The following is a 26,669-nucleotide window of genomic DNA, read 5'->3' on the forward strand; positions in this document are numbered from 1 at the left end:
TCATTGAGCATGTTATTTAATCTGAATATTGTAAGATATTTACGTCCAAATATGAATACATATTCCCTCTGCATTAATTACACTCCTTTATCGTTATGAATGCTAATGTAATTATTGCTTTGTTAAGTTCATATGAATACATTAAAATAATGTGTTCCATTAAAAAAATCTGCTTTAAAATATTCAGCATTACAAATCAGCCTTGCGAAAGTAACTGAGAAAGAAGGATTTATCAACATATGAAGAATGCAAATTGTTCAGATTGTTTTCGTTAGACTGACACTAGACCGACCAGTCCTAACACTAACCTCTTAATGCTGAGCGCCAAGCGAGGCAATTGGTAGTGCTAGAACAATAAGCAAACATTTTAAACTTTGACCTTTAACCTCCATGAACCTCATCTGTTCCATCACTTTCAAACTGTAAAATTTATTGGTGACATCTCAGGAATAATTGTGGCTATTTTCATATTCCTGTCCTTCAGCATACCATTGGTTGCTACGTTGACAAAACGCAATGTGCATTTTTAAAACAAGTCACTTTACATTTTTATTTTAAAGGGGGGGGGGGGGCCTGGCCTTGTGTGTGAGATAGACGATAATAAACACTGTTCTGTAGGGTGAAATACAGAAGAATTATTCAAAAGAACTGTTTTGATGCTTGCAGCCTAATTGTTTCAGCCATACAACAAAAAATAAATCATACAATAATAATATATATGTGTTGTTTATGGGAACATTCAGTAGACATGAACTTATGAGAAAGTAGCAGGTGTATGATAAGGTAGGTTACATTTGCATCATGCACAATAGCTGTTCCTGAAATTTCTTTGGTCTCTGGTTTGGGGTTTGAGATTAAATTCAAGGTCTCAGTTGTTCTGGGTGGGTATGTAGGAATAACTGTATGAACACTTCTTTGATAATACTCAAAGTAATTTTATGGAAAAACACTCCATTGACGGTATCCTTTTCTGTTTATTTCTTCTTACTCATATGGGTATCACTTAATAAAAGTGTTTGCTACTGTTATTTCAATGATATCATTTGGTACTGATCTGTAATTGGGTTGAAACTGTAGAGTGTTACTGATTCTCAATCACTGTTGGAAGGTGGGTGAGTGTACAACAAATGGATGAAATAACTTAAGGAAATGTTTGTCATGCCAACATTTTATTTACACAGTTTCTTCATCTTCTTACATGAATAAAAAATACATGTTGATAACAGCATTGTAGTACATTGCTGTTGGTGGATTTTTATCCTACATGGTTCATACAGGCATCTGTATTTTGTGCAATGCTCCTGACTACTACCACAAGTCAAGACTTACATTTTACCGTGTCATGACCTTGGCTTTGAGGCAGGTATATGGTATACGACGTACTGTAAAGCTATAATGATGTATATCTTTGGGCAAAGTTTCATGAAAACCTCCACAAGTGTTGTACAGCTATGTCCCAGACCAACGAGGCCTGGCCCTAGGGCAAGGCAAATGAGGCAATGGCCTTGGGCCCAGTGGTTTCAGGAAATCAACTCTGCAATGCAATTTTTTTGCTTGGGGTCCCCCTCACTGCTTGCTGCCTTGGGCCCACATGTTGCCTTGGACCCCGCACATCCTAGGGCCGGGCCTAAGACCAACAACTGTTATAAAATTATGTCCCAGATCAACAAATGTTACACAGTTATGTCCCAGATCAACAAATGTTATATAGTTATGTCCCAGACCAACAAATGTTATATAGTTATGTCCCAGACCAACAAATGTTACAGTTATGTCCAAGACCAACAAATGTTACACAGTTATGTCCCAGACCAACAACTGTTATAAATTTATGTCCCAGACCAACAACTGTTATAAAATTATGTCCCAGACCAACAAATGTTAAGGCCTACCATATGATGGGGATATACCATGTATACTTCCTTATAAGTCAAGTCAAACTGCAAACAACAAAGATCGTGATCTGCCATAGCATAATGCGCCTGTAAATCCTGGTCAATAATGTTTGTTCTACTTATTACTCCTAAAAACTGCACAGACCCAGATCTGTCAGCACATTATGCAATTGTAGATCTGGGTCTATGCAGTTTGCTGTTGGACTTATAAGTGAGTACAGACAGATAATGCATCAAAAAAAAATAATGCTGGAAGCTCGAGAGGTTCAGAATACTACATAAGCAAGATACCATTGAAAGTAGAAGGCAAATAGGTTCATGCCATGGAAGACCTGTAATTTCTAACTTTGGACCAGAAGAAGTCATTTCCCATTAATGAACCTGAAAGACTTTCACCTTAATTGATAATGAGATGACTACTGTGCTATTAGAAATTATTATTTAGCATAGTGTGCTTCAAAATAATTTTATAGCACAACAAAAATGAACAATTTAAGTATGCGTGACAATGATCAGTTACTTCGTGGAAGGGGCTTAATATCAATACTAATGTAATATCTAACAAACTTGTACATTTGAATACAAGACATTACATAATACATGTAGTCTCAAATAAATCACACTTATTCTATAAGCACTGTAAAATACTGCATTTATGCAACACATAAAGGGTCATTTTCCCATTCTCAGTTTAAAGCAATTCTATCATTTTTCAGTGATAAAAAACTATTACGATAACTAAAATCTAAAGCATTACTATCTCACTTTGTTCAAATTAAATCCAGTAGGGGTGAAACAATATGCTGTTATGTAGTTACACATATGACGATACAAAACCTATGATACGATACGTATCATTATATGTAAAGAATAAAGCAGCAAATGACTAAAAATGATTAATGTCCACTGAAGATTAAAGGTAACTTTCATAGGATGAATATCATTTTGAATCAATTTTCCATCTTTATATTTAATGGGAGTATCAAAATCTCACATCAGTGAATCGTTTCACTTCTAAAATCAAGTACACTTTTATAAAGTACATGTAAACAGAAATGTATTTTTCTCTAAACCTGAGCATAAATTTATTCTAATCGAACTAAATAAAAATTGCATATTTCAACTATACAATCCCTAATTCAGACCATGCATGCAATGCAACAAAACAATCAAATCTGAATGTACAAATTATTTAATGATGCAGAAAATACAATGACAATTTCTGATTGGTATTCAGTTCCATTTGTCTTCAAAGAAACACTCGGAGTAAATCTTCAATGTATTGATCTATTTCCACTTACAATTATTTTGTATACTGTCAAGTATTGTGTCTAACTTTAATTTTTCATATAGGCCCTAAATTACACAAAAATTCGATTACATACAATTCAATTGTCTCAATAAATTAAACACTTAAGTGATGTTATGTATAAAGACAGACACCAATATAATCAAATAGTAACCGACTTCATTCCAAGAAGGACTCAAACCCATTCCCTAAGTAACAGCAACCACTGACTAGTTCTCAAGTAAGTGTCTTAATAAACTTGATCATGTGGTTGTCCCCCCCCCCACCCAAATGAAAGGATGGAAGAAGAATGAATATAAGGACTTCAGCTGCACAAGAACTCAGGCAGTAGGCAAGCAGAATTTAACACCCAGTTATATGCACAAACCCATCGGATTTCTATTTAGAAAGCAAGTTGTATATATGAAATTATAATAATAAACTGATACATATATCAATCAATGAAAGAGGGAGGAGAATGCTTGTCATGGAACATCACATTAAGCAGATTTGGTTTTAACAAGTTTTACTTACAAATTCAGATCAAACTTCTCACCATAAGTTATAACGGATTTTCTCATACAACTAATTACCTTGTACATTATGTCTTTTTTATATTTAAAATATTTAAAAATTAATGCAAACTCTAATATAAGAACAAAGGAGAAATTTATAAATTTACATCAAAATATTGTTACATCTGTCATGCTCTTCACTTTCCATGACGTAGGTATTACCTTTGTTCAGACATACAACAAAGAGTATTGTAACACATCAGATTTATGACAAGCTGATACTGTACAGTGCTGTAAAAAATACCATATACAATTGATAACATAAAAATCTGCTGCTAATATTTTTGCATAGCTATTGTATAGTATTGTCACTGTATTTCCACACCATCTCGTTTGTTTGTTCCACCCCTACTGATTTTAAAAATAGAAGGTATCAAGGATATAAAAAAATGCATAAAACTTAGTTATTTCATTCATTAATTATAATTTCTGACCGGATTGTTGCCAAGGTGTCCCAAAACACTGTCATTGTGTTAATGCTTTGAATCAAAAAGGAGTTTCTTTGCAATACAGTCGCCAAATTTGCTTGGATCAGTCTGTGTTTTCACGCAACTGATGTGACTTAGTTCACAGTCTTTGAAATCTGAATAATTTCATAAATTTTGGATTTACATCTCTTTGAATACTTGTATACAATAATTCATCCTATTTATCTGCTCAATTTGTTTAATAAATATTAAAATTAGACTTTCCAAATATTAGATGCAAATGACACAGGTTTGACTGAAACAGACTATTCTAGAAACCAAAAGAGCAATCAGTTTGTTTGCTTGTTTATTTCTGGCGCTTCTGTTAGCATTAAAATGCCAATAATTTGACAGTGTTCTAGACCCCTTGGCAACAATCAGGTTAGAAATTATAAATAATTGAATGAAATGACTAAGTTTCATGCATTTTTTCTATCACTGATGCTTTTCATTTTCAAAATCTGTAGAGGGGTACAAACAAATGGGAGTGTATGCAAGTACTATACATAATAGCGATGAACATTGTATATATTATGTCCTCCATTTGAAAATGTCTGAGAAGTGCAATCACATATCGCATCTGAATAATCCTTTTGTAAAAATATACTTGAGAAGTACACACGCTGTAAAAATTAACAGTTAAAAGAAATTCACTATGCATAGTTAAAAAGACAAATCTTACATTTAAGCAAGTCCTGTTCATACCGTATCCAGATAAATCCCATTTTAGTACTTTTCTTTCTCAAAATCATGCCAAGCATAATGCCAACAAATCATCTGCTTCCCGATTTGAACAATGCAAGCAGAATTAGTGATATGACTTGTGGTTTGTGATAAAAATAATTGTTATCTAACTTGTAAGGGGTACATTAAGGGTGTAATGTCAAACTTGTGAGTTTCACTGCAATGTGAGTTCTTAGTATAAAGGCATGCTAATGAGCCCTCTCATCCGTTCAAATTCATTAAAGATGGTTTTTAGATATAGGACATACAATTTAAATTTATGGGAGTTGGGGTTATCTACAAATATGCTGTGAAATGTAACACAAGAATATCATATATCATAATTATTTAATAAATCTAATGCAATTCAACCATAAAGATCTCATTTAAATTTATGAATTTAAGTTTGAACAATTTAATTAAATGTTTTGCCTCTACATTACATTTCCCTAATTTTTAAAATATTTTTCTCTGATACCATACCATCAATAGTTCTCAATTGCCATGGTAATAGGGGATTCCTTTTACATGTTTAAAGCACTTCCTGTCAGAGCTCACCTTGGAATAACCAGCACTTTGTCAGACCCACTGACTGGAAATTAAAGTCATTCACTATGACCAATGCCTCACACAATGGTTACTGACACAGTAGGATAAAAATGAACATGTACATATATTAAAACTTTCTCTGGTTAGCTTTTCTAAGTAGTAATGTGGTAATATGACATCCCTGCCTACTAAGAGCTTCCGATCAATTATGGTACTCCCTGACTATAACACTGTTTGGGAGAGTTATACAAGTTTAAAATTTTATAAAGGTACCTTATATTGAGGTGTATTCAGTATCATAATTATATTCATCCCACTAATTGGATTCCTGACCAAGCATATCCATAACATGAGGAAACACAGTACACTGAGGCACTTTATACTGAGGGCCCAATGTACCTGCTCCTGAAGCATTAAATCTATGTAATATAAATTAAATGATTACCTTGTATGTTTACATATAATACAAGAAAAATATGCAGCTGCTTCAGTGACAAAAATTTAAATATTTTATACAATTATATCACAATTACTAGCTAGTACCATCAGACCCACCATAAACTCAGACAGTGTTGGGGTGGGTGGGTCAGTGTGCATGACTAAAACAGAAATGATGTCATCCAATTGAGAATAAGTTATCTTTCCAAATAAGCCTATAGAAAATGATATGAAATTACAAATCTAAATAAAAACAATTAACTTGTTTTTTGTTTGAAAGCATTTAATAAACTTAGAAAGAAAGATATTATTGGTAGACATAGCATTGTCAGATATCAATGCCATACACATACACATGCAAACACTCGCATAATCACATCCACACTAATATTAAATAAAAACATAAATCAAGTTTGTCTTAAAAATCCATTGGATGGTAAAATATATGCTTAATCTGATGCATTCTTTCAGGTTTTCAAAAGTTCAATAGGGATTTGAAGGTAACACAAGTGTCATTAGTGTTCATCTTTGCACTCACTATACTGTTGTCCAAAGGTCTCTGCTGGACTCTGAGCAACTCCTGGTCAGAACTGAGTTGTTCTTGATGACCATAGCATTAGCATTGTCAGAACTGTATTGGATGCATTCTGACCACATGATATGCTTGTCTCTATTGAAAAATGAATATATATTACATTTAGGACTAACCATATCAAAGGGTGGGTGGGAGGAACATAATATTTTCAAGTTTAATGAGGGCCTTACAGGTAATACAGTAGTAATAAATGTCTCTGTCCAGTATGGGTGTTAAAGCGTTATCAACACAAATCAACTGTGCAAACATGAGTGTGTGCTTATTACTGTCTTTCAATCAGTCTATATCATGGCTACAATCATCCTGAAAAGCATGGGTCAATTAATAATTATTATTTTAACAAAATTAAGATAATGAATAATAAAGAGAATTTTCAATTCTGCGTGTCAAATATGCTACGTACAGGTGGTGCTCCTATTTTGACACACATTATATACTTCATGTGGATACATTGTTTGCAGTATGTGCAAAGAATCAAATACTTCCCTTTGTTGCTGTGCTTGACAAAGTAAAACTCCATCAACCTGATGTTTTGACATTTATTTTTGCTGGGCTTTGCTGATAGCATATTCCTTCCAGAATCACTCTTGAACAGTATTCCAACAACTGAAATAATCATGTTTTGCATGTCTTATATAGACTAAATATGACTTCAACGAAATGTTGCCACTAATCACAAATTTTATTAAAGTTGGCTTCAACAATCTCGTTCATTGCAGTGATATGTATTAATATTTGTTTTTCAGTACATCTCTTTGATTGATGTACTTAATTTCATATGAATCGGATTCTTCTAATTTGTTAACTTTACCTATTCAAATTAGATAAATGGACTCGCCAACAGCAGAATTTGACATGACACATCACCCTTGATATTGTCAGCAAATTAAGTAACCTAACCACCTAGATATCACAAGAAGTCTTCTGGTGAAAGTGCAATGTTGATATGACCAGCCGATATGAGAAGTAGTGATAATTAAGATTTTCCACATGGTCATTGTTGTGGCCATATTGGAGGTAAGATTACCACCTTATTCATTTATGACCAAGTAGTCATCATAAACAGTCTTTCAATGAAAACCACATGCTGATATGATTATTCATTCAGAAGAAACAGTGATAGCAAGATTTTCTAAATGACCAATGTAGTGGCCATACTGGATGACAATGTTGCATCATTTCATCTAGGACCAACTAATCCAAGAAATCTTTTGGTGAAACATTCATGTCAATATGACTTTAAGTTCATGAGGAACATTAAAGATGGTTGCCATGGCAGCCATATTTAACCTCATATTTAACCTCAGTTCAGCACCATTTTCATTTAGGACAATCTATATGTCATAAGAATTCTTTTCATTTACGACCAATTAGTACTTGGGATAAATTTGTTTTCCAAGTTTCATTATTGTCCTCAATGTAGCTTAGGATGGGTAGTGATAAAAAGTCAATTACTAGTGGGAGATGGATGGCCAACACATGCAAGGCTATCACACAAGTTCTTCTAGCCTTCAAACATTAGAGCTAATAATAACTCATATTTTTTCCCAACAACCATCAAAAAAGTTATATTCTGATTTAATGTTTCAGTGAATTCTATTGTTGCATCAATGCTGAGACATACTTTGAATTTCCTAAAATCCAGATGCAATATACACCACTCCCTCGATAACTCGCGCACATCGGGGTCCAGAAACATCGACCGCACTATAAGCGAGGGGCGAGTTATCGAGGGACCTATAAAATAAGCCCAAAACCAATAAAGTGATTGACGACATAACGGAAAAATAAGGGGGGTGGGGTAGGCAGATTATACTGTTGAATACTCACTTTATAATCGTTCTGAGATTAACTGTTAATAAATATATCTTCGTAACGGTGTACTTTATTATTTTCTCATAGGACAACATTAAAAATTTCAGGATAAATTACAGTATATTGACATTGAAAACATTATTCCACGTGGTTTCCGTTCGCTGTACATGTGTACCACTTCACACATTGTGTACTACGTCACTAAGTTTTATGTTGAATTGTATGCATTCTAGTTTTATTGTTTGAGCCAAATTAGAAGTTTTTTATACACAAAAGATCGACTCTTTTCGAGAAACAGTGTCGATCGAACGATAGATAGATAGATAGATTTGAATGCGATAGAAGTAAAATGGAAAACAAAAAAAAACCAAGAGTTAATCAGTACTGACATATTTAATTGGTCTACAAATTTAAAACAACGTAAATTAGAACAAGTTAATACTTGCCGTTTGTGCCACGCTTGACAAATATCAATTCACTTTTTGAAAAAATCAGTTAATTTTTTTTGTGTGTGTTACTCCATGGTTTCTCTGCCGCCGAGCAAAATCCCTCAGATTTTCCAACTGCATGAGCTTTACGTAGTCAACATTTTGGGTCTCCAGCCACCTTATGGCAATATCAAAATATTTGCTTCCTGTGCAGAGGGGTGGGGGTGCAACATCTGTGTCTGCATCACTTTCAACACTTGTGTTACTCCAGTTAGAATCGTCTTCTGCTGCAAATTTGTTCGCTATAGAAATAATTATAGTTTCATCTGACATGTATTCGGCTGTAGGGCAATCATTGTCAGCACAAATCCACTCCTCCACCAAGAGAAACGCCCATCTCAGGACCATGAGTCTGTACTAATTTCTCCCAAACAGCCTCGGCATTAATGACATCAGTTTCACTGAAACATTCGAAGTCACTATCGTCGTCGTTGTCTCTGTTACTGTTTTGCTTTACGTCAAAGGCAGCTCCAAGACCCTTAATCCAGCACCCGAAGTCTCTTGTAATCGATTGTTTTTTTAATGCAACAAACACTTCCCCAAGTTGTTGATCAAAACAAAGCCGGCATATACATGTAATTACGTTCTCACAGAAGTACTCACGGGTTTCGATGTGACGGTCGATTGACTCTTTTCATGTTTTCAATGAACAGACTATGTTGTGATTATAATGTTTACACTGAAACGGAATTAAAGGATTAGAACGTGACTTTCACACAGGAAGTCGTTTAATTGGTGTTTATTTCATTCTCTGTTGCCACCTGTTAACATTTACCAGAAGTTTTCATTGATCGCTATTTCACCAGACTGTTTATTTACAGTATAATGACAACTATTTATCCTAAAAACTTACATAATATATGATATCTTTAAACAGAGGTCGCGCTAGGATTTTAAAACTGGGTCTTTCTGCCTCTGAATTCAATCACTAAATATCAGTATATTTTCTCACTCGGCCGCCAAGTCAAAGCCTTTGATCTAGCCGCCTAGCTGTTGCATCATGTTCTTTTTTTTTTTAATGTACTCTTATGAAATAGCAACAGTACATCAAAGAGTCTTTCAGTCACTGAATTCTGTCATTGTAAATATCAGCACAGTAAACTGATCAACACATTTTCCCACAAAGCAGGTGGCTGAAACAGGACCGGCAAATCTTTGAAATTTCCCGCGCACCTATTACATGTGTACGGAGGACTCCAGCCTCAGTGATTTTCTGCGTCCCAGATCAAAAATTGGCGTCCAAATACGCGTAATTAAGCGTTTTCGAGATCTCTGAAATTAATTCTTCTCTAGAGCTTGCAAATTGCAAAATATGGATTATATTTTTACGGGCATTAATCACCATTTTCGATGATAAAACGAGCCATGTATCAAGGTTTAATTTATCAATTCTTATCGTAATTTTTTTCATGTTCAGCATATTTTAAAGATATTTTAAATACATTTTGTCTGGAAAAAATCGGGAGCCAAGACGGACACCGCGTTATAAGCGGGATCGCGAGTTATCCGGGCGCGAGTTATCGAGGGAGCGGTGTAGTTCCAAGCAGCCTGTTTTCTTGACAGATTCCAAAGGCATGGTATTCCTCCAGTGTATATTCAGAATTCATGTGCACATTTCTTTGTCAAGATATAAATGTCATCAGCCGTTTTTAGTTTTATGTCTTAATTCAACTTTCGCAGGTGAATAAGATGCTAAGTTTATGCAATTTCTGATTTGTCAATATTTGACTGCTTTTGTGAATTATAGACATTACAAGTATTTATATGATCTAGACATGCCAGTGATCGAGTTCAGTTCACCTACTAAATTATAACTGACTTGAAATTGTAATCTAATTTTAAGGCCAACAATAGAAATGACTTTGCTAAAATCAGGATAGTTGGGATCTCTGAGGACTGGTATGCATACAGAGTGCAAAAAAAAATGTGATAATGAGATAAATGCAAAAACTTAAAAGAAAAATGTAGAAAGTAGCCCACAATGACTTTTATTTTTTTCTTGTTAGGGTATAGTAATAATTGAAATGAATATTCTAGCTGAATGGTGCGGAAATAAAACAACTTAAGACACTAAAATTAAAGGAATGGTTCACAGTGGCCATTCCATAATTTCAGGTACAATAAAATATATATAGGGTGCTAAAACCATGTGGTCATGTATTAAATGAATTTTTTTTTCAAGAATATACAAATAAGGTACATGTACAAAAACAGCTCCTTAGTTCCTCCCAGGGAGTAGGTGCAATGTAACCCATTCAAAACTGCTGCCAAGGACCTAGAAAGAATGTACAAGTTGTAGCGAGACTATTTATACGCATATGTTTTCTTGTGTGTTCTGACATTGATACTGACACCAACACCATGGCTATGTATAGGTCAGTAACTATCTATTTCATATAGAGTCAAGCTAAAAACAGAAACAATAACAAATTGTATAATTGTACTCTGGAAAATTGGAATATAATATTGAAAGGCTGTAGGAATTAGAAGAAATCTCTTACGGCAAACAAATACTGGTATTCATGTAGGCAGGTTTTTGGCACAAGTATATACAGTGTGTGTAGGAGTTATTTGTTTACACATGCATTCATTGTTATGGGACAATCATCATGGGGTTTGTGCTGTTTATATGGGATAACCAGCAAGGGGTTGGTGCTCATTTTATGGAACAATTATCATGGGATTGGTGCTCTTTGTATGGAATAATTATCATGGGTGGTGGGGTGGTTTAGTGCTATTCTGATGCTACATGCAGTGATGTTATTTGTTGCCATTTTCATTTTGTAATGCCCATAAGTATATCACTCACATGGCTAAAATAACAGATGATCATTTCACTAAACAGCTTACATAGTATTTCAAGAACACAACTGAATGTAACTATATTCCAACCTTTATTGATTTTACTTATTTCACTATTGTTTAAAAAAATGTTTTTTTCCAGAGTACAGATGCAACTATCATGCATAGATCAAGCTCACAACCAAACTCATCCAAGATACTGATGATATAAACCTATTTATTATATGCTCATTTATTCTCTGTTAACTTTACATTGTTAGAATCATTCAGTATTTTTTGATACTACACAGCTTCATACTGCATAAAATGTGTGCCGAATATAATAGTAATATACAGTATAGTATATTATACAGTATAGTATATTATGAACTACTTTGTACAGAAGGTCATCTAGTATTACTCAGAAAAAACTAGTTCACATTTTCCCATACAAATGCAGCTGCCAATAATTACTAAATAGTATTAAAACTGGAAGAAAAATACAGTCTCTATAGAAGTAACAAGAGCAATCATTAATATCATCTCATTAAACAGGAACAGATTTCAATTGTTACTGCTAAGTATTTGAGCAAAATCCAATTTAAATTTGGTTTTCAGAGTGGTAACAAGTTCAGTCAATCAAAGTGGTAACAAGCAAAGCCAATCAGAGTGGTAACAAGCAAAGCCAATTAAAGTGGTAACAAGCAAAGCCAATCAGAGTGGTAACAAGCAAAGCCAATCAAAGTGGTAACAAGCAAAGCCAATCAAAGTGGTAACAAGCAAAGCCAATCCGATATAAAAAATACCTCATAAATATTTGTAGATCTTGCTCATAATTTAACTCATCCAACATTTGTTTTATATATAAGACTGTTTAACAAACAGTGCTGGCAATGTCAGCCAATCATTTGCAACATCACTTCCTTAATATGTGTTGATCTCCCATTATCAAACTTGTCTGAGAACATGAAAATATATGCTCATATTCCATATTCGATCAAAACTGAATCAGAAATACAGCCTCCAGAGTTGTATCACAATCAGCAAGACTACCTCATTAATATGCATGGATCATGTACATAACAAAACTCATGGAAGATCTTTATGATATAAGATTAATTTTGAAGTTTGTTAAAATTCAGATCAGCGATATGTCCTTTGGAGTTAAAAGCAATTGTTGATAGCTGGATAATGGCAAAATGATAGTAACAAGGCCATACTATAAACTGACATGGCCTAATGGCAAAATGATGGTCACAAGGCCATACTATAAACTGACATGGCCTAATGGCAAAATGATGGTCACAAGGCCATACTATAAACTGACATGGCCTAATGGCAAAATGATGGTCACAAGGCCATACTATAAAATGACATGGCCTAATGGCAAAATGATGGTCACAAGGCCATACTATAAAATGACATGGCCTAATGGCAAAATGATGGTCACAAGACCAAACTATAAACTGACATGGCCTAATGGCAAAATGATGGTCACAAGGCCATACTATAAACTGACATGGCCTAATGGCAAAATGATGGTCACAAGGCCATACTATAAAATGACATGGCCTAATGGCAAAATGATGGTCACAAGGCCATACTATAAACTGACATGGCCTAATGGCAAAATGATGGTCACAAGGCCATACTATAAACTGACATGGCCTAATGGCAAAATGATGGTCACAAGGCCATACTATAAACTGACATGGCCTAATGGCAAAATGATGGTCACAAGGCCAAACTTTAGACTGACATGGCCTAATGGCGAAATGATGGTCACAAGGTCAAACTTTAAACTGACATGGCCTAATGGCAAAATGATGGTCACAAGGCCATACTATAAACTGACATGGCCTAATGGCAAAATGATGGTCACAAGGCCATACTATAAAATGACATGGCCTAATGGCAAAATGATGGTCACAAGGCCATACTATAAAATGACATGGCCTAATGGCAAAATGATGGTCACAAGACCAAACTATAAACTGACATGGCCTAATGGCAAAATGATGGTCACAAGGCCATACTATAAACTGACATGGCCTAATGGCAAAATGATGGTCACAAGGCCATACTATAAAATGACATGGCCTAATGGCAAAATGATGGTCACAAGGCCATACTATAAACTGACATGGCCTAATGGCAAAATGATGGTCACAAGGCCATACTATAAACTGACATGGCCTAATGGCAAAATGATGGTCACAAGGCCATACTATAAACTGACATGGCCTAATGGCAAAATGATGGTCACAAGGCCAAACTTTAGACTGACATGGCCTAATGGCGAAATGATGGTCACAAGGTCAAACTTTAAACTGACATGGCCTAATGGCAAAATGATGGTCACAAGGCCATACTATAAACTGACATGGCCTAATGGCAAAATGATGGTCACAAGGCCATACTATAAAATGACATGGCCTAATGGCAAAATGATGGTCACAAGGCCATACTATAAACTGACATGGCCTAATGGCAAAATGATGGTCACAAGGCCATACTATAAACTGACATGGCCTAATGGCAAAATGATGGTCACAAGGCCAAACTTTAAACTGACATGGCCTAATGGCAAAATGATGGTCACAAGACCATACTATAAACTGACATCGCCTAATGGCCAGATGAGCTTAAATCCAAATGATCCACACATATTACATCAAATCTTGACTTTTTACGGTTATACAATTTCAGGTTAAAATTGTGTTCTGTGAAAACATTACCTTCTTTATATAGACTGTGAAAACATTACCTTCTTTACATAGACTAAGTAAAATTCAACCTTTTTCATTCATTTCCTTGAAATAAATTTTCTCTCCAAAAGACATGCTCTGCTGGCAAAAAAGCTTTGCATAAATCCACATGTCCATTTCCTCACTCCTTTAATTCATTTTAATTGCTGATTATTGAATCTCAGATATTACTGTAAACTTAAAAACATCAAATTGGGGAAAAAAACATTTTCTTACATGATTGAGATATCACGTTCTAACAATTAATGCAGCATAAAAATGTTTGGCATGGCCTTTTATCTTAAACCTATTACAGTGGATAGAAGATCATTGAACTTGTCTCTGATGATGTCAATATAAACACGAATGTTGAGTTTAAATCCATACCCGAAAAATATTTTAGAAAAGTTGCTTGATAAGAAAAGAAGTTATTGAAGTGGTAGCATTCAAAGTATTCTTCACGTATTTCCAGTTTTCCAGGTTATTCGCAATGGTATTTCAATGTTGGTGGTCTGACCTGCCTCATTTTCATTCAAGACCAATTACACATCGCAGGAATTGTTTTAGCGAAAGCAAGTGTAACAATTCATTACAGCAGGTTATGTTGTCATTTTGTCTATTTTATTAATAAATTCTGACAATGAACAAAGAGGAAAGTGGACAGTTGATATTGATGTGACAGTCTTGTCATTAACATTCCCCCTGAAGAGATGATATCTAAAGGGGTTTTCACTCTTTTATGACATTCAATCTTAAATAAAAATGGTTCAGATCCATCTCCAATGTGGTCTCCATGGCAGCTTTATTGAAGATCTTGTTATTACTACTCCTTAGATAAGCATGGGGGCCATGTTGGACATGAAATTGGCACCATTTTGATTTAATTTTAAGGCCCATTTATATTTCACAAGTACTTAGGTGAAAACACCATGCTGATATGGCCATCAATTCAGGAGTGGTGATGACCTTTTAAAGATGGCACAATGATGGCCATATTGGATGTCAGAGTGGCAATATTTTTTGAATGTGTATGTACACTTTATGGAAATCCTCTAGGTAGTTTAGGAAGGACAGCAATAATAATCTTACACTAAAGGATGGATGCAGATGCTGGACAAAAGACCGTCTCATAAGGTAAAGTAGTGAGTTGCAGAATACCATTCATTTACAAGTGAGTAACATTGAAGCTCATAGGTTATACTATTATTTGCTTTCAAAATGGTTTGATCTAAAATAAGTCTAAGGAAGAATGTGAGCGTAACATAAAGTCTGATGATGAATGCAAGTGTAGACATAAAGTCTGATGATGAATGCGAGTGTAGACATAAAGTCTGATGATGAATGCGAGTGTATACATAAAGTCTGATGATGAATGTGAATGCAGACATACAGACATAAAGTCTGATGATGAATGCGAGTGTAGACATAAAGTCTGATGATGAATGAGAGTGTAGACATAAAGTCTGATGATGAATGAGAGTGCAGACATAAAGTCTGATGATGAATGCGAGTGTAGACATAAAGTCTGATGATGAATGTGAATGCAGACATACAGACATAAAGTTTGATGATGAATGAGAGTGTAGACATGAAGTCTGATGATGAATGAGAGTGCAGACATAAAGTCTGATGATGAATGCGAGTGTAGACATAAAGTCTGATGATGAATGTGAATGCAGACATACAGACATAAAGTCTGATGATGAATGCGAGTGTAGACAAAGTCTTATGATGAATGCAAGTGTAGACATAAAGTCTGAATGCAAGTGTAGACATAAAGTCTTATGATGAATGCAAATGTAGACATAAAGTCTGATGATGAATGCAAGCATAGACATAAGGTCTGATGATGAATGCGAGTGTAGACATAAAGTCTGATGATTAATATAATTGTAGACATAAAATCGGATGATGACTGCAAGTGTAGACATAAGGTCTGATGATGAATGTGAGTGTAGACATAAGGTCTGATGATGAATGCGAGTGTAGACATTTTGTCTGAAGATGAAAGTGAGTGTAGACATACGGTCTGATGATGAATGTGAGTGTAGACAAAGTCTGAAGATAAATGTGAGTGTAGACATAAGGTCTGATGATGAATGTGAGTGTAGACATGAAGTCTGATGATTAATGCAAGTGTAGACACAAAGTCTGATGATGAATTCGAGTATACTGTATTTGCCAGCCTATAAGTCGATGCAGAGTATAAGTCGAATGAGCAAATTTGGCAAGTTTTTCATCCTTCATTCATAAATAAGTTGATGCTGAGTATAAGAAAGACCAGATCAATACCTTGGCTTCGTCTTTTTCACTTTGTTTCTCACAGCATCACGAATTTTATCCTATCTCTACCTCAGTAACCTTTCCGATCTGGATCAATAAATGTAACTAAAAGTACCTAATTTGTTTACATACAAAGTATTTTAAATAAATTATTTACTTTTAACTACATATAAAGACACTGACCTGAAAATTTATTGAGTAACAGATAGGATAAAATTCGTGATGCTGTGTGGAATTAAACTATAATAAGTTCTGGTTTCATAAATATTAAAAGTATCAATGTATGCTATTCAAATAGGGAAATTGCATCGTTGATGCAAAAATGCTTTTTTCAGATATTTTTTTTGTGGGGGGGGAGTAAGATACATATTTATTCCCTCGCATTTTTCGTCTAGCACTCATGATCATAAAATAAGACCAGATATATATATATATATATATATATATATATATATATATATATATATATATATATATATATATATGAGAGAGAGAGATTCCAGCTCTTTCTGGGTTTCTTTCTTCATCTTATTGCCCCTGTTTAGCTGAAGCTTTTGTCAAAGAGAGAAATAATTAATAAATTAAACAATAAATGTAAACTAAGAAAATACATACCATACTCCTTTAGGGTTTGAATATTTATAATAGTTATATCCATATAGACTCCATTTACTAGGTTTGATCCCAAGAATGACAATTTCGCATTATGTCTAATTTTCTTTGAAAGTTATACAACCGCTCCATTCCCAACAAATAAATTTTTTTTTATATGTATGTACTCATCCTGTACTTAGGAGGCAATTGTTTTTGATCTTTGCTCATGCTATATGTTACTTTAAATTGCTGTCAGTCCTATTGCAAGTTCAAAAGATGTCACTGGTTGATACATTGACACAGTAAACACCTGGCGTGTACTTTCATTCTATGGAAGCATATTCATAACACCCATGGTTAGCCTCATTTCCCTATTGGTAGCCTCACTAATCTGATCTGGTCTGTGGAATCTTGACCTCAAACAGGTGTTAACTCTGGAAAACCTGACTACAGCTGTAGCATATTGAATTAGCATGTACATACCACTACAAAGAAACATGATTCATGAACAATGGAAGCGAGAACTAAAACTAGAAGGAATTACTAACCCTGTGGTATTAAATGATAATGGAATATGGTACTGCACTTTTGTACACGAGTATGATCAGTCATCAAGTAAGTGAACAATACAGAATACCGTACAATACATATCTCTCTCTCTCATAATGGGGCATAATTTTTATTTGATCATGAGGTGCAGTAAGAAAATGATGATGCAATATCTGTCTCTGTCATGGTTATTCATCTTCTAAGTTTTCAATTCTAACGAACCCGTATCAAATTTAAACAATGTATATTACAAACAATGTATATTACTAATGCATGCTGCTTTAACGTAATTACATCTGATATAAGTTAATTTTAATACTGACGATAATGTAATTGTTTCAAATCCTGTATTTTTTCATAAACAATCTCTTACCCAAAATGAAATAAGTTTGTATGCATTGACTTTCATGTATTTGGAGAATTTTTTCTGTATGAAAATTATGTCACATAAAATAAAGCAATTTGGATGAGAAAAAGATTATAAGTCTAATCGGAGTATAAGACGAAGCTAAGATTTTCTGGTAAAAAAGTATCGTCTTATAGGCCGGCAAATATGGTAGACTTAAAGTCTGATGATGAATGTGAGTGTAGACATAAGGCCTGATGATGAAAGTGAGTGTAGACATAAGGCCTGATGATGAAAGTGAGTGTAGACATAAGGCCTGATGATGAAAGTGAGTGTAGACATAAGGCCTGATGATGAATGCAAGTGTAAACAAAACTGACAATTGTCCAGTCTGTAAAGTAGACATTTGCATTTCACAGTAATACGTTACTATAAATTGGGCATATCATCAACCATGTTGTAGAGCCTGTGTGGCCAAGATAATATACATGCTTACTGGTTCAAAATTTGGATGCTGTAATATCCCTAGAAAAAGGAAGGGAGGGATGATACATCTGCAGAAACTGCGTGTGCTCTAAAGGGTTATAAATAGAATCTCTTACATTTTTTTCTTTCTTACAGGTAAATGTAGCGTGTCATCAAAAGTGCCGTAACTCTCGGTAACACTTGTTACAGACCCTCACTGGTTTCTTAGCAATGGCCAGCTGTGACTCATTGGAGGAACAATCATTGCAGAAAATATTTCCACAGTTTCGGCAGTGATGCTACATATACAAAATATACATAATAAAGTTTGAAAATAAATCAAACAAAAATATACAATAAATGGAAAAATGCAGAAAAACAGAGATAAAATAACAAAAGGTTCACAACAGACTTTTCAAGACTTTTCTCCTGAATCAAACCACACTTTTTTATAATGAATATTTGGGCAGAGGTTAATCCAGCCTGAAAATAACACACTTTTAATTAAGCATAACCTATTACTCAGGTAAAAAAAACAGGCTAAAAATGTGCTGCCTGACACTCAACATTATTTCTATGATATTAATCAATAATTAAGAACAGTCTGATACAATCCTATAAATGTCATTGCTAAATCATATTCACAGGAAAAAATTCTATGTAAAACTTTTGAATCTGGGTGCTAATCCATGTTCAGGACTTTGTCATAGCCTCCAGGCATTGCTCTGGAAGCAGGTCTTGTCACAGCACAATGTGAATACATGAATGCATAGTAAATAATAAAAGTGACAGCCTGAAATAACATGGATGAAACAGAGTGTAATGGCATGCTGCCAAATGTACCAGACAATGAGACCTATCACAGATATACAACATGCCTAGGAATTTCACATTAAAAACTCTGATTCACGTCCCTATAAATCAATATCTGTCAGTTCTAAAGCGACAAAATTGTGATTCACTGTTATTAATTAATAGCACATCAGCACATTGTATATCACTTCAACTGGAGACAACAGGAGCTAAATCACATTGCCCAGAGACACATCATAGTAGTGACAGGAAGCAGCAGCATTAGCTTTTCATAGAAATAGCAGTATTCTTTCATAGCATGTCAACTGACAAAATCAATTCAGTATTTAAGCAGATCTTCATAACATGTGTCACAAACACGGACGGGTTTCTTGGAGGCTGCAAGCTTGGTCTCTTTGGCAGAGCACTCATTACAGAAAATATTTCCACAGTTCCTGCAGTGATGCTGTCAAAACAAATGTAATTAGCCACATGTTAACATACTAATAGATAAACTAATTTGTGAATACACATTAAGTGTGGTATATATATATCTACACAGAGGTATCACATCTATCAATAAGCTATTTCAAAAAAAGAAATTCCTTGTCACTAAGTTACATCACTGATACCCAAGTGTGCATTCATGAGTAATCACATTAAGATTAATGCTGTTTGGATGGATGGACGAGAACAATCCGACCCCTGTTTGGATTTCATTACATAACATATAAAAATTCTGATCATTACAACTTCAACATTCTTTTGTTCTCACTTAATAAATTTTTTATGATCTATTAACAACATTTGCATTAATCTCTAAAAACAAATCTTGAAAGATAAAAACTGGAAACATGTAGGTATGGTAAAGAGAATGTGGAAAAAGATTTATTTCTTCATTTTTCCGAGATATAAATCTGACTGATCAATGAACTTACCTTTCTCACTGTTATGGAAAATGGCTTGTCACAACCCATGCAATCTTTGACCTCACTGTCATCTGCCCATTTTCTACTTTGTGCCTTGGTTGTGGTGATCTGAAATAAAATATGCAAAAGGATCATAGAATATTTGGTGAAATGAGACAAATCATACAAGATTTGTTGTTGTTGTTGTTGTGTGGTTTAACGCCATTTTTCAGCACACGATAGGCTATACATGGCGGCCAGTATTATTGGTGGAGGAAGAACCCGGGAAGAAACACCGACCCACAAGAAGGTACTGGCAAGCTTTCTCACATACCGACATTGGCTGAATCCTAGACTCGAACCCACGCAGACAGAGGTGAAATGGCAGTGATCCGTAACGGAGAGCGCTTTAGACCACTCAGCCACTAAAGGCCCCTACAAGATTAGCTGTAATAAATGTTCCATGTCTCCTCTGAAGGACTCAATATTTGGGAACAGTTAGCCAAGGAATCGCTTTATGACACAATGTAAATTAGCCAGATTTCACCATTCTTCATGGATTATATGGTTGCTATAATTTGCAAATTTAACAAACAAACAATGATTTTTCAATGGTAACATAATAAATCATTCACCAATCCATACATTTAAGTATGAACAAAAGTCATCTTGTTTTACAAAACAGTAAAATTTATTTGCATGAAAATAAATGGATTCATGGTACTGGATAGAGTGAATGCCCGATTAAGGACCAGACTTATGTTCATTACCTTCTTTCGTCTACTGCTTATACTCACTTATAAATTGAGTCCAATTACAAACTGCAAAGATCCAGATCAGACCTTGCATAATTGGTTGGGAGATCTGGGTCTCTGCAGTCTGTTTGGAGTAAACAAAAGAACAAACAACACAGACCCTGATTTGCCAGTGCAATTTGCAATGGCAAATTTGGGTCTATTCTTTACAGCTTAACTCAACTTATAATTAAGTATATACAATAACTATTATTATTATTATTATTATTGATATTATTATTACTAATTCAGTGAAATGCCAGTTGCAATAAACACCTTTAACTTGATCCTAAAGTACAACCACAAAACACATTTTGAACTACTGCAATACTTTCCACTATCTGCTTTGAAATCAGACATCTTTTAAATTAGGGACATCAAAGTTTCATTTGCTATGACCATTCTGATCAGTACAAAATCAAATATATCAACCATGATATAGAAAATTTCTTATCATAGCAATTCATTGGATGCAGTACCTACCTGCAATGACTGATTTTCTCTCCCCAGCTCCTGCAATGCTGCCTGTGTGTCATCCAGTTTGCGACGGAGTTCTGTCACCTTATCCTGAAGTTTCTCACAGTCTCCTTCACTTTTAAGGCACCTTAATGAATCAGAGAATTTACATTTGTCATCGTAAAAGGTACTACTTGAGATATTTATCTTCTGCATTATGCAGTGTATCACCAGCATGCAGTGTATCACCAGCATGGAGTGCTATGATGTGGATCTGCAGCATGCAGTGTCTGATCAACATATAGTGTTATGATGTGGTTCTGCAGTATTTTATGTTTCACCAGAGTACTGCATTATGATGTGGTTATGTTGTATGCAATGTTTCATCAGTGTACATGGCTATTATGTGGATTTGTGGTATATTCTGTTTCACCAGCATACAGTGCTATGATGTAGTTCTGTAGAAGGCTGTGTTTAACCAGCATGTGGTGCTATGTGGTTCTGTAGAAGGCTGTGTTTAACCAGCATGTGGTGCTATGTGGTTCTGTAGTTTGCCATGTTTAACCAGCATGTGGTACTATGTGGTTCTGTAGTTTGCAATGTTTAACCAGCATGTTGTGCTACAATATACTCCTGCTGTATCTTACTTGCAAAATTTCCATACAGTTTAAAGTTAAAATCACTCTAAACATTAATGACATCAAAATGGCAATGCCCTCGGTGTGTCTTCAAGTAATATAGAAAAAAGACATGATATGAAAACCTTTAAGTAAAGAAATAGGGGAAAATGAATATGTGCACATAAAATCAGTTTGAGGTCTGAAATGGTATCTGGTGTAAAAGACACTTTCAACATCCACTTCACACCATCTGAGTCACCTTTAAATTATAGTGGCACTATTTCTCATTAAATCAAGCCATATCTGATGGAATGAACTGTGGAAGTATCAGACATATATACAACAACTCAGGTTCTGTCCATTTTAATATGATTTTACTTCATGACAATGTCAGTGCCAAATCTGCATTTTACTGCCTCCAAATATAACAAAAACACAAAAAGAGTGATAAATGGGGCAAACAATACAATCAGACTTTTTGAGCTTGATAAATAAAAAGAGAAATGTCCATTTTTGTTGGACAACTTGCCGTTTCATCAGCATTTAGAATCCATCATAAGCATAACACCTGTGCTTAACCTTAAGATTCCTAGCAGTCCTTTTGGCACACAATCACATATTATACAAAAAAAAGATTGGCAGCCATGCTAAATAAAATATACAGGAATTGTGAGATTGATTGTAAAACTACTGCTCTCCCTCACACACATTGCCAACTTACTCTGACCATTACTTTTTAAGCTATAAAAGAGGAGGTGTAAGGCTGTGAACCAAGGATTACGATCAGAATATCACTGCAAGAACGACTTTGCCAGGAAATGTCTAAAATTTTACCTTTCTAGGAGGATCCTTCTTTCATCATTATTGTTGTCAAGTTTTGCTTGTAACTCTGAAATTAAAAACAGACATTATTAGAAGACAGAAAAGCTTGCTTGCACATGTTTACTTATAGTACAGTTGAAAATATCTTAAAAGACCACACCTTCTGCCAAAACAAAATGGTCTCTCAAGACAGGTGGCCTGTCATGACAGGTCATAACACTACATAATCAATAAATCTGCATGGAGAACCTGGTCTCTCAACACTGGTTATAGTGTATTTCTCAAACTGCAGAATTATTATGGCATCTTGATAGGTTATTTTCCTCTAATCTCACACATATAAATAAATAAGGCACAGAATAACACCTTTTGTATAATTAATGAAGTGAGATTGCAAATTTATTTGTGCCAAACATGTGAGAAACATATTTATGTAAGAATAGCTAATGTTGGCATATGAGTTAATGTTACCAAAGAGTGGATATTTTGAGGCTACAATTTAAGGAATATATATTTTACAACTCTTTCTCTTTTGGTTACTATCACTCACTAAATTGTTCGGACATTAAAAAAATAACTACTTTTTTTACTGTCTGGATAAATTGTTTGCAATGAAAATTATGAATTTTCCACAAATATCAACTGGAAAATTAATATTTCCTAAGATATTTCATGCCAGTTAAGTTTTAAAAAAATAATTGCTTTTTTTGCTGTTGTTGTTGTTGAGTTTAATTATAGTAGCGTTCACACAATTGTGCAAGTGCCACTTTTTTCTGACTGCACCGCAGCCTGCTAGTTGTTCCTGGGGAAGGGGATGGTGCCACCTCCCCCAGGCTTTTATGGATTCAAGGAACCCTGATAGTTTGGCCTCAATCTGTGGGTCCATAAAGGTCCCTACAGTTGAATGGTTGGCTGTCATTAGTGGGAAGGAGAGCTCGGGAACAGTCCTGCTTGCTTTACATCGCTGGTTTCTTGTTGCATTTGCCTGGTGTTTCTTGCAATTTCGATTTTTTTTTTTCTTCTTCAAAATGTTCTAAAAGGAGGGGGGATGTTCTATGCTGTTTATAGAGGTTCTTAGTAGATATCATGTATGAAGAGAGATTTTCAATATGGTATTACTAGTCGAGGTGTTTAGGGTGTGTTTCCTACGTTATGTTATTTATAAGTTTTTAGATATTACCTTTTTAAGTTATTCATTAATTAATGTTTTTAGAGACTGAATGTTATTTATACTTTATTTAGCAAGAGACCGGAGTCCTAGCCGATTACACGGTTTGTTAAGGACATCTAGGACCGGAATCCTAGCTGATTACTTGGTTCGTTAAGGACATCTAGGACATCCGATTTTGCGGTTTCCTTAGTTTTTTTGTAGGTGCTTTGTAAGTGAATTATTTATTAATACTTTTATAAAATTCAATGATATGTTATGGGTTTTTATGTGGTGGCTTCTAAATTTATTTAGCTAGTTACTGGGTCTTTTGGTTTTGTGGGGATAGTAATTATATTTTGTTCCTAAGTCCTGCTGAGTCTATGAATTGATTTATATTTTTATATGCTGATTGTTTATTTTTATTAGAGTCCATAAGTAACTCTGGGTATGTGTGTGGTGATCCAATCTCTTTTTGGTTTTTGATAAATATTTTCCGAGCGGGTTGATATTTTGGGCATATATTGAACACGTGGTGTAGATCTTCGGTGGTGTGGCAGTTAAAGCAGTTAATGGTTGCTGGTTTGGGTCCTATAAACCTTCCAAAACTGCTTGCTAGTTTAGTTTTTCCAGTTATTATCCTGTTTATGGTTTTCTGTTCTAAATAGGTACCCTTAGGTAGCTGTATGTTCCTATCTATGTTTTTTTGGGTTTCATGGTGCTTTTTACCTTTTGTGGAGGAGTTCCAAAAATCTTGCCATGTTTGGTCTATATATGTTTGTGCGAAGCTTATTGCTTCTGTAGAGCTTTAGTTAAGCTTGATAGAGTTTTGATCTCCTAGTTTGGATTTTGCAACTTTGTCTGCTGTTTCATTGCCAGAGATTCCAATGTGCGACGGTATCCACATGAGCTCGACTAATTGATGTGCTGTGGTGATATCGTCGATTAATTGGCATGCTCTGTCGAGGAATTGTTCCCTAGAGTGTGTATTGCGATTTTGGATCGATTTGATAACGCTTAGGGAATCGCTTATAATGATTGCTTTAGGTATTTGGTTGTCTTTGATCCATTGTAGTGATTCAAGTATAGCCCAGAATTCAGTGGTGTAAATGGAGCAATAGTCAGGTAATCTGGATCCCGTTTGTATATTGAATTCAGGGATGACTATTGCTGCTGCTGTTCTTGGTGGGTTGTTTGTTTTTGATCCATCGGTATATATTTTAACATAGTCCGGGTATTTTTGGTTGATTTCGTTTACCAGTACAGGTTTTAGTAAGTTTTCTTGTCCTTCTTTATTGCCTAATTTGGTAGCTTCAATGTTAATCCTTGGTGGTTTTTGTAACCATGGTGATTTGTTCTGGTCTGTATTGTTTGTTACCTGTTTTTTTAGTAGAGGTATCTTTTCTCTTAGTTCAAGGATTACTTTGCCACTTGGTGTGATAGGTATGATTTTGGGTTTGAAGACAACTTTACACTTATTTATAGATATTTTGGTGGGATGGTTGTCTGGGTGGGTATCTAATCGAATGGAGTATCGGAGGAGCAGTTCTTGCCTACATAATTTTAAGGGTAGTTCTCCTGTTAGTGTTTGTAGTTCTTCTAATGATACTGAGGGGAGTGTTCCTGTGCATAATATCAAGGCTTTTCTCTGGATAGTGTCACGTTTTTGTAGTACAGGCTGCTTAGCCGAGTTATATGCTTGGCAACCGTAATCCAGTTTTGATCTAATTAGGCTTTTATATATCGTGAGGAGGGTTCCTGATTGGATCCCCAGTCAGTCCCTGTGATGTTCCTGAGTAAACTGAGATCTTTGTTACAATTCTGGGTGAGTTGTTCAATGTGCTGATTCCATGTGAGGTGGTTGTCAAAGAACATTCCTAGGAATTTTACTACTGTTACGTATTTGATTAATTGATTTTGTGTATAGAAGTTTGGATAGACTAGGTTGTTATTTCGTTTGGGGGTGAATATGATTGCCACAGTTTTTTCATGAGATATTTTGAAACCCCATTTGTCTGCCCATCTCCCTATGTTGTCTAGGCTCTGCTGGATTTCTTTAACTACTGTGTTATTGGCAGGATTTCCATTCCTCCATATGCCACTATCATCTGCAAATTGTGACAAGTTTATTTTTGTGGAGGCTACATTGAGGTCAAGGTCATTTACCATTAGGTTAAATAGTAGGGAACTTATTACACTGCCTTGCGGTGTTCCATTTTCAAGTGAAAATTCTTCCGAATGGGTGTTGCCTATTCTTGTGGTAATTTTCCGGCCTGTGAGGAAATCACCAATCCAGTTGAACAAGCGTCCAGTTATTCCAAATTGGTTTAATTTGGCCATTAGTCCATTGGTCCATACTAGGTCGAATGCTTTTTCTAGGTCTAAAAAAAACGCAATGAGGTTGCGATCGGTTTTCCTATGTGCGTTAAAAGCGAGTTTGATGTCTGTTTCCAATCTGAGAAGTTGGTCAGTTGTGGACTGTTTGTTCCGAAAGCCACACTGATTTATGGAGAGTAGGTTATTGGTTTCTAG

At 34.9% G+C, this 26,669-nt stretch overlaps 1 protein-coding gene across 7 annotated transcripts in view; it reads right to left on the reverse strand.

Moving 5' to 3' along the window:
• Nucleotides 1-26,669, reverse strand: part of LOC149789290 (uncharacterized) — a 163,096-nt gene continuing 136,427 nt past the window's right edge. For 5 of the 7 annotated variants that reach the window (XM_089975487.1, XM_089975489.1, XM_089975486.1 and 2 more), the window contains 5 exons: nucleotides 23,003-23,057; nucleotides 21,576-21,696; nucleotides 20,329-20,427; nucleotides 18,736-18,897; nucleotides 1-11,108 (listed from right to left, as the gene is read on the reverse strand). In XM_089975487.1, coding sequence (XP_089831613.1) covers nucleotides 18,772-18,897; nucleotides 20,329-20,427; nucleotides 21,576-21,696; nucleotides 23,003-23,057 — 401 coding nt within the window. In that variant the 3' untranslated portion in view covers nucleotides 1-11,108; nucleotides 18,736-18,771. The other 2 variants (XM_089975483.1, XM_089975484.1) reach the window with 2 other exon arrangements.

Source organism: Sinohyriopsis cumingii, chromosome 11 (genome assembly GCF_028554795.1).
Source record: "Sinohyriopsis cumingii isolate HCF-2022 chromosome 11, ASM2855479v2, whole genome shotgun sequence".
NCBI lineage: Eukaryota > Metazoa > Mollusca > Bivalvia > Unionida > Unionidae > Sinohyriopsis > Sinohyriopsis cumingii.